The following is a 10318-nucleotide window of genomic DNA, read 5'->3' as shown; positions in this document are numbered from 1 at the left end:
GGCGAAGCCTTTTGGCACGAAACTGTCACTGCGCCAAGCTGGATCTGTCGACACCTCCCCCTGCTGCGCTGCCACACCCATCTCAGCGCACCTCGGTCTGCCAAACTACCAAACTGAGCGCGCCTCGGGTTGCGCTGCTCGAAACTAGCTCTGCGCGGGGTTCACCACCCTGCGCCACCCTGCGCCGCGCCGGGAAACTAGAGGCCTTAAAGGGTAACTTCTGGATTTTTCAACCTGGACTGTATGGGGTACCTTTTGCAATGTGTGCATAAGCATAATGTCATTGTTATGGTATTTTATTTTATATTGACCAATAATTAACTTGTTTTTAAAGGCTAGCTTTTATATTTCTCAACCTGGACCCTATATTTTCCCTTGTTTTTGTCTCTAAGTGATTAATGGAGACAACAGTTCCTGAAACTGGTCCAGAATGGAGCAAACGACTGCAGCCAGCAGCAGCAAACCAGCTGCAATGTAATCCCTGAGGGCAATTGAGCGCCATCAATTTATGTCAAACCAAAATTCTTGTTTTGGCCACTGACAGGCTCACATTGTTACTAAAAGTCACTGACAGCATTATAGAAATGATCCCTACAGAGGTTGACCTTTCTGTGAAAGAGTAAGATCCTTTTGATTTAAGCAGAAACAGCCCCTTTGCCAAACACACCAGACTCCACTTAAATAAACAGCAATTTAAGCGTGTTTAGAGCCAGCATGCTTTCAAACTCATTGAATTGAGGGTTTATTTTAACAAAATCAGTTGGTAATTGTTTGAACAGTGGAAAGACGAACCAAGACGGCTTTTGTGAGTTTTATTTTGCTTCTGTCGACTCTGAATAAAGTGTGAATTATTATGTTACAATAAATGCAGACTGCAGCGGTATCAGCCTTCACTCTAACTTGGAGAAAGAATGATAACCTCAAGTAGCTTCAAACAGAGTTTAATGGTCAGTGGTTTAATACTCATTTCTCTTTCTCTCTCACTTTTTGGTGTGTCTAGTCTATAATGATATCTTGGTGTCGGGGCGCGGAGACTCCTTCTTCATCCGGACCCACTTTGAGTATGAGAAGGAGACTCCTCAGAGCCTGGCCTTCAGCCGGGGGGACATCTTTAAGGTGGTGGACACTCTGTATGACGGCAAGCTTGGCAACTGGCTGGCAATTCGTGTTGGCAAGGACAAGCAGCTACTGGAGAAGGGCATCATCCCCAACAAGAGCAGGTAGGACCATTAGTTGCTCTCTTTTTAGGGGCTGACGGAGCCAATGAAGTTTATTAACCGTACCAGCATCACCAAAGACTAAGGGCTATAATCACATACTGATGCCCAGCAAAAGTCACAAGCTGTTTTCCCTCTAAAACAAAGGTAGTCTTAATTTTAAACGTTTACGCATTCATTTTCAATGATGTCAGAGGTTCAGAACAAGGCCAAGAAAATAATAATATGATTAAACATAATTAAATTTCAACAAGTTGTACATAATGTAAAAAAAAAAGAAAAAAAGCGTCATACATTTAAAAAGGATGCAACTGCAGTGCCAGTGGAATCCAGATGTTTGTAGTGGAGCAGCTGCTGCAGAAGTCCATAGGTTCAGTGCTGGACTGCCGGTTGATAAATGCATATCTCTCTTTCCATTCCTTCTTTTTCTCTGTTTTTTCATTAACTCTCCTTTTTGTGTGCAAATGTTAACATTATCTTGTTGATACCATCAGAAAAAACATTCACACCTCTAGTGCTTTGACATAGGCTACATGAGTGTACATACATGGTTACAGTTCTGTGTTGTCTTGCAAACTGCAATGTGTATATCACACTATACCTACATGTGTGCTACATGCTTGGCAAGAGTTTGGCAGGCATCTAGCCTAGGTATCATGCCATAACTTTGGAAACATTGATGTGATACATATGAAATGTACAAATGTAACATATCCATGGTTTGCAGAAATGTACAATGCCAACATTTTCTTTTGGAGATTTGGCTGGTATATATCAATGAGTGTAAAATCATGATCATCATTAAGTATCTTCTCTCATAGAGTGAAAATGTTTCCCAACCCAGTCTCAAAATTCTCACGGTATATGTTTTTTTTTAAAGCCCCTGCACTGACGGCCGTGGCCATGAAGTACATAGTACATACGTACATCCATCCATCCCATCCCCATAAACATGACATTTCAAAAGCACTTCAAGGGAATTTCTTCAAATTTGGCACCAATATCCATTTCGACTCAACAATGAACTGATTAGTTTTTGGTGATTGTAGGTCAAAGGTCAAGGTGACTTTGTCTATATCGCTTGTATGTGAACATGATATCTCAAGAACACTGTGAGGGAATTTCTTCAAATTTGGCACAAATGTTCACTTGGACTCAACAATGAACTGATTGTATTTAACTGGTATAAGGTCAAGATCAGTGTGACCTTGCATCTGTCTCATTATTGAGAACATGATATCTCAAGAACACCTTGAGGGAATTTCTCCAAATTTGACACAAATGTCCACTTGGACTGAAGAATAAACTGATTAGAATTTTGTAGTTGAAGGTCAAAGGTCAAGGTCACTGTGACCTCACGAAATATGTTGTTGGCCATAACTCAAGAATTCATATGCTAATTATGACATAACTTTACACTAATGTCTAAAAGGATAAAATAATGAAGTGATGACATTTTATATCCAAAAGGTCAAAGGACATTTTCGTTGTGGCATCATAATGTTCCGTATAAAACACTTCAATGTTATATCTCAGGAACAGAAAAGGGAAATCTTTGGCTGGATACTTAATTTGTGACGCTAATCTTAGGTGCCCACCTTCCCCCGTTAAAAGGTTTTTTTGGGGGAGTTTTTCCTTGTCCGATGTGAGGGTCCTAAGGACAAAGGGATGCTGTAGCCCTCTGAGGCAAATTGTGATTTGTGATATTGGACTTTATAAAAAAAATTGATTGATTGATTGATTGACCTTGAAACGGTGATGATTGTATACAGTGCTGTGAAAAAGTATTTGCTCCCTTCCTGGTTTCTTATATTTTTAATCAATATTCATATTTTTCAGCTTTTTTCCCTTAATAAATGAAATCATCAATTAAAAACTGCATTTTGTATTTACTTGGGTTATCTTTGTCTAATATTTAAATTTGTTTGATGATCTGAAACATTTAAGTGTGACAAATATGCGAAAATATAAGAAATCAGGAAGGGGGCAAATACTTTTTCACAGCACTGTAGATCCTCTGTGCTGTCGGGGGGACAATGGATGTGAAGCATCCATGTTTTCACAAACATGGATGTAAACTGTAAGAGAAACTTGACTGGTGCACAGAGGCATACAACCATGGGGTGGTAATTCTAGTTTATTTCAGCCCTGCAGTAGTACATTCACAGATTGTGTGAACAGATTAGCAGGTGACAGTTACAATTTTTCCTTTCTCTGCCATTAAAATTCTTTGCAGTAAATGAACTTGAATGAGACTTCAGATAGTGGATCAGAGAGGTCTTTCCTGGCCACTGGACAGCCACTTATCTGAAAAGACCAGCTGTCACATCTGACGTCTGTCCAGCCAACCATTCTTCCTCTTATCCTTTAATCTTCTCTCTTATCTTTTCCTCCACCACCACCTTCTCATGTTTCTCATGTTTCTTCTAACATCTTTTTAAATGACTTATCTCTTTCTCTGCTGTCCTCACATTCACCTGTCTGCTCTCCCTCCTCCATCCTTTCTGGGCTTGAATTGGTGGAATATTTAGACTGCTGTGTTGGGAGTTTCTATCTGCCTACTGTCTTTTTTTTTTTTTTTTTTTTTTGTTTAGCCAAAATCAGGTCTAGAGTATGAATTTTCCTCTAAGTTTCATGTTAGTCTCACCTGCAGTTTTAAATTAATCAAAGGCATACAAACACACAGTTATTATAACAGTAGATCAAACATTTAATTATATTTTGCTCCCGTATTACTGATCCCATCTATACACGGCTGTGTTGTGTTGCTATGTGTTTTGATAAATTAAAGTTCTGAGTTCAGCTGCTAGCCACCTGGTCTGCAGTCAGTCAGTCTTCTACTGAGAGTTACAGCCCGGAGCAATGCAATGTCACCATGACACCTCACACAGTGTCACTGCTTCGTTCAAAAATAGCACAGAACCAAAGTGTCTGAATGTCATCACTAGATAAGGTCAAATACCCACAAACCAAATAGGTCACTATACAGCGTTCAGAATATAATTAAAGAGAAATAATCTGCCTCTTTTCTGGTCGAGAATTATTGGGCTGCATTGGCAATAACAAATCAAACTTTGACAGCATTTCGGGTGAAAATTCAGAAGCTCATCTCATTACACAGACCCAACCCACACAGCAATTAAATTAAGTGTCTCTTTGTGCGTCAAATGCCTGTTTTTCTTCATAGCAGGATTGCTCTTGCCGTCCATAAAGCAGATGTTAGGCAGAGCCTTGACATCATATTCGGGGGACACTGTCAGTAAATCTAAGTAAAATACAGACTTCTCTTATCCTATGCAAATGCCTCACAAGACATTTCTAAATCAACTTATGTCCCTTGGTAATACTAATCCTGTGTGTATAGGGCTAAAGATTGTTACATACAAGTGTGAGCTATTCTGTGAACATGGCCCTCTGAATCTCTCTTAACAAGCCTCTTTCAGTGACACACAATTAGGAAGAAGGATCCACAGCATTGCTGCACTCCAGTAGCATTACACTAATTGTCCCCAGAGGATTGCTGTAATTACAGGTCCAGAGCCCAGAGGCTGAGTAAATCTGTGGTGTGAGACAACACATGTCCCAGTTGTATGCTTTGGTGTGAGTCTTGTCTGTTTTGATTGTACCACATGTTCACATTGAAAATGAGTGTGTACTTTAAAACTAGCTGCATGCAGAATTTGTTAAGTTAATAGCTAAGTTTATAGCATTTATCTAAAGGAAATGACACAAAGTTGTCAGCAATAAAAGACAGAGGCAGCAAAAGACATAAAGTACAGCCACAATATAGACATAGAAAAAAAAAACCTAATCAAACCAATTTTCACCAAAGACTTAAAATAATGTATGTAGCCACCGGGGCATCACCCATTGGCTTGGGGACTCCTGTTTTGAAGCTTTGAGTTTGGTATTTTGGCCGTCACCATCTTGGATTTTTGGAGCCAAAAGTGACCATATTTGAGTGACGGGGGGGATAACCTTAACATTAGCTGCTAGCTTGATCAGCACAGTGCATTTACAGGTATGGTTAACCGTGATAATAATAGACTGTATATAAAGATGGACACCATAACAGCTCCCCAAAAGTGAAGCCAAAGCATCTTGATTGCCCCCTGGTGGCTGGCTGCAGTGTAGGGCATAAAGCCCGCCCTCTGCATGTTGGTGGATGGGACCTGAGCTAAACTAAAAACTCTAAAAAAAATTTCCAAAGATGGTTTCTAGCATTAAGGGAAGTTTCTATCATGCTGCTGTATGTTCAAGTGTTCGTTATTCTGCTAAGTTTGGTTTTAATTAGTTATTTAATGCTATAAAATGGGGATTTTACAACATGATTGACAACTGTGTGAGCCAGTCGGTGGCCTCACATTCAGTGACGCTGCTAGCAATTGGTCAGAGAGGTGTATGTGTGGGAAACTTGATACCATGGAGATCACAACTATGCAGACTCTGGTTCTGAATAATGTTCCCAGAGCAAGATGGCAGCGGCCGTATCCAGAATATATTAGCTTCACTTCTGTACAGTGGGGGGAAGTGGAGACGCATTTGTCCATCTTTATATACAGTCCATCATGGTAATGCTAATGCTAATTACACAAGCAAAATACAGGCTTAAAGCCCAACTTGCAGGTTGGAGACCATGGTGAATATGTGTAGGAAAATGATGTAGAAACTCAATTAAACAAAAAACAAAAACATATACACACTACAGTGACTTTTGGGGTCGTTTTTGTGAGAGAATTTTGCTTCCGTATCTAAAAACCCACTAACCGGAAGTGACATAGCGTAAGGGAGTCCGGCCGAGTTCGTTTGAGTGTAACATTATGGATCCCAGTACTAGGTTTGAGACTGCAGAGGTTTAAAATGTACATTCATATGCATATGACGGCCCACAGGCTTATAATTATGAGCCTGCTAGGCGTCCAAGAGACCAGGAACAGATCAGGGTTAGGAAAAATAACGGCCGAGAAATAGAGCTGTGGTGTGAGGAGAACCAGTGGAGAACTGGGCAGGTGTCTTAGTGAGCGACCAGCGTTAGCTAACGACAGCTAACAATGTCTAACGCTGTGTTCACATCACAACATTAAGTTTGCCATCACATATTAGGTTATAACAAAGCTACCAATATTTCTGCCAGTATTATATAACTAATGCTGCTTACCCATAACAGAAACTAATGCACAAATATCAGCTTTTATCAGACGTATCTTGCTATGCGTGTTATAACTCCACATTACAGTGTATTGATGTCCGCAGGGGAGAGAGAGAGAGAGAGAGAGAGAGAGAGAGAGAGAGAGAGAGAGAGAGAGAGAGATACGAAGATTTCCTGATAATTTTTTGTATGATAGGTGCTTGTGTGGGAACTGCCAGCCCATGTCCTCAGCTGTGGAGAGTATGTGCTGCAGGAAGGTGGATGCCTTCTGGGCTCTGGTGGAGAATCTGACCCCCAGACCAGACGTAACATGCCTCACACTGCCCATCAACCCTCACGCCACCCGCTCCTGTCTCAAACAAGGAGGCCTCCCACTCCGCGGAGCCTGCCCGCCCCCACACATACCTCCGAGGCTCGGGTCTCCCTCTCCGCGGAGACCGGAGCCTCGGGGGTGTGTGCGGGATCCGAGCCCCGGGGGTATGTGCGAGGGCGGGCGGGCTCCCGCAACCTGCACAAACACAATAATTAAGCATAATCACAAATGGTGAAATGCACTGTTAACAACCGAAAAAATACTAACTCATAAGTTTACTACTGCTCAGACTCACTACCACCTACTACTGCGCATTGGACAGAGGCAGGGTCAAGGACGCAGAGTCCCTCCCGTGACGTAGTATCAGGCAATTTTGAAAAAAAGCATTTTTAGAAGAGGAGCTAAAAAGAGCCACTTTTTCCTCTGAATTTGTGCCCTCATGTCGTGTAAACCTTAATAAATTCTGAATTAACTTCTCATATGGTAATTTTCAGACAAGATTATGTATATATTTTTAAAAAAATTTAACCTGCATGTTGCACTTTAAAACCATGTGCTCACCAGAAAAACTAAACATCTGACCTGATCTAACATCCTTAGAGGGTATCTTAGTACACCAAACACTGAACAAGACTTTTGTAAGCAACCACAGGGTTACAATTGACTTTCATGAACTGAAAACAAACTGAAATAGCGACAGCTATGGTTATGCTGTTACTCTGGAATCTGGGGTTTCATCATAATTACATTACCTAACCAACGTTGTCACTGTGGTAGCGACTTGTCAACAGACAACACCCACAAACAAAGTTAGATAAAAATTCAATCCCCGCACAGTTGCAATGAATGTTGAAATTAGCTATACAGAACAAAACTGTTTTTTGTACCAGGTTGTTGACAAAGGGGGTCTATGGCGATTGACTTGTTCTTGGAGCCAGCCTCAAGCGGCCATTAGAGGAACAGCAGTTTTTGGCATTTCTACATTGGCTTCATTTTTCAGCCCTGGAGGTTTCCGCTTGGTCTGAACAGTTGGCTGCTGGGTGTCCAAACAATGTCGGCAGATATAGAGTCAAAAGGAAAAGAGCCACAACCAACAAGACACACTCTCCTTTGTGCCTGATTGAGAGTGAGTCAGATGGTCACTGTGTCAGATTAGGTAATACATAGAATTCTACATTTTTTAGACTTGGTACACTGGACGTCCAAACCTGACCAATCACAGCTCGCTGTCTTCACTTTACACCTTGACACCCAGACTACAGAAGTATCCATATGCAATCAGAGTTTTGTGAATGGAAGTGAAGCTGGAATCATTCATGGTCACTGGGCGGTGAAGGTGGACTGTGTTTTTTTTCTTCCCAGTCAGTCAGAGTGAGTTTGTGTTTTGAAGAGATGTCCATGCTGTTATTGGTTAACATCACTGAATGTGTCAATGAAGTTGTCAAACTCTGCAAGAGAAGACAAAACAGGAGAAAAGAGCAGAAAAAATCTTGCGGGGGCAGCAGGCCAAGCAAAGCACCCCAGACGTCCCTCTCCCCAGCAACACTTTCCAACTGCTCCTGGGGAACCCCAAGGCGTTCCCAGGCCAGATGAGATATGTAATCCCTCCAGCGTGTTCTGGGTCTGCCCTGGAGCCTCCTACCAGCGGTCTGATCAGATGTCCAAACCACCTCAACTTACCCTTTTCGACGCGAAGGAGCAGTGGCTCTACTCCGAGCTCCCTCTGGATGACCAAGCTCCTTACCCTATCTCTAAGGCTGAGCCCAGCCACCCCACAAAGGAAACTCACTTCGGCCGCTTGAATCCACAATCTCATTCTTTCGGTCACTACCCAGAGCTCATGACCATAGGTGAAGGTTGGGACGTAGATGGACCAGTACATTGAAAGCTTCATCTTCTGGCTCAGCTCCCTCCTCACCACGATGGTCTGGCGCGGTGCCCGCATCACTACAGAAGCTGCACCAAACCGCTGATCCATCTCACACTCCTTTCTACCCTCACTCATAAACAAGACCCGAGTTACTGCCTCACTTGAGTTACTACCGAGTTACTGCCTCACTTGAGGCTGCCTCAAGTGAGGCAGCCTCACTTGAGGCAGTAACTCTCCCCAAACCTAGAGGGGGCAATCCACCTGTTTCCAGCAGAGAACCATGGCCTCAGATTTGGAGGTGCTGACTCTCATCCCAACTGCTTCACACTCGGCTGCAAACTGCCTCAGTGCATGCTGGAGGTCACAGTGTGATGAAGCCAGCAGAACCACATAATTTTCAAAAAGCAGAGATGCAATTCTGAGGTCCCAAACCGGACTCCTTCCTCCCCTCGGCTGCACCTCGAGATCCTGTCCATGAATATCACAACGACGGAGGCCAACACCCACCAAGAACGTGTATTCGGACACAGCTCTCACTTTGGTCATACAGGGACCGGACGGCTCGTAGCAGCAAGCCCGGTACTCACACTCCCAAAGTATTCATGTACAGTTTAAAGCACTGTAAAGCTTCAGAACTAGTTCTATACATTATCCTGTAAGTGAATAATGAATTAATAATATATTATTAATAATAATGAATGATTAGTGACATTTGTATGTCTTCCCTGTCAGAGCGGAGCAGATGGCCAGTGTCCAGAGCTCTCATAAAGCTGTTGCGGGTGATCGAGCAGACTTCTGGCGGTTGCGAGCCAACCGTTCTGGGAAGAGGAAGGACCTGAGGAAGAGCAGAGAAAACCTGAGCAGTCAGACCCTGGCCACGCGCTTCCCAGCATACGAACGAGTGGTGCTCCGAGAAGGTGGGTGATTCTCTGTTTATCAAAATAGTGGGAAACAATAGTTATAGTTTAAAGTAATTTCTTTCAATTTATCCAAAACCTTGGGTTCCTTTTGCTGGGTTAGGTGAACCAATTTTTTTGTAAAAAGGACTGAGAAAGACCAATAAGTCTGATGAGAGCTATTTGAAGTGCGTACACCAGAGACTGTATAAAATAATGGACAGTAACCTCACATGTTGTGTGTGGACTCCTGTTTTGAAGCCTTGAGTTTGGAATTATGGCCATCGCCATCTTGGATTTTTGGAGCCAGAATTGGCTAAATTTAAAAGAGAGGGTGAAGCTGTGGAGGAGTGAGGAATGGATCCAACTAAGAGACTGTAGCAACGTCTCACAGACAGCCTGTTACTCAAAGCAGCAATTCTCTTAAATGTGCATAACTTTAAGCCTTAATAAAAATCCATGCAGGTGAGTTACATAAAAATTTACCCACATAGAGTTGTCATCAGAGGGATTTTTTGTACCAAGCTGTAAACATGTTTATTTCTGCTGTAAAAGTGGACATTTTAACTAGGGTTGGGTACCGTTCATAACTGAACCGATACGGTACCTTATTTCGGTACTTTTTAACCCTATGGGCCCTAGGCCTTTTTTTTGGGTATTTTTACTGCCTTTACTTTTAAGCTCATTATAAAGGCTACATACACACGCTATATCTTGTTGTTTTTTTGTCAGGACAATCTGGGCTAACCAGATTTGCCATCATTTCATGTCCTTCTATGTGCCTGTATTTTATATTAATTTTTATATCAATGAAAAAAACAAATCCGTGTTACTAAATTCTTACATTTTTACATGTATCTCAGCATAGCAAGT

The 10318-nt window shown here is 42.1% G+C and overlaps 1 protein-coding gene across 1 annotated transcript in view; it reads left to right on the top strand.

The window, feature by feature from the left end:
* Window positions 1-10318, top strand: part of LOC126393686 (tight junction protein ZO-2-like) — a 139042-nt gene that overhangs the window by 98872 nt on the left and 29852 nt on the right. The window contains exons 13-14 of the mRNA XM_050049970.1: window positions 1001-1220; window positions 9282-9466. Of these exons, the coding sequence (XP_049905927.1) occupies window positions 1001-1220; window positions 9282-9466 (405 nt within the window). The remainder of the gene's footprint in view (window positions 1-1000; window positions 1221-9281; window positions 9467-10318) is intronic.

The sequence above is a fragment of the Epinephelus moara genome, chromosome 8 (genome assembly GCF_006386435.1).
Source record: "Epinephelus moara isolate mb chromosome 8, YSFRI_EMoa_1.0, whole genome shotgun sequence".
NCBI lineage: Eukaryota > Metazoa > Chordata > Actinopteri > Perciformes > Serranidae > Epinephelus > Epinephelus moara.
This window is presented reverse-complemented; position numbering and strand designations above follow the sequence as displayed.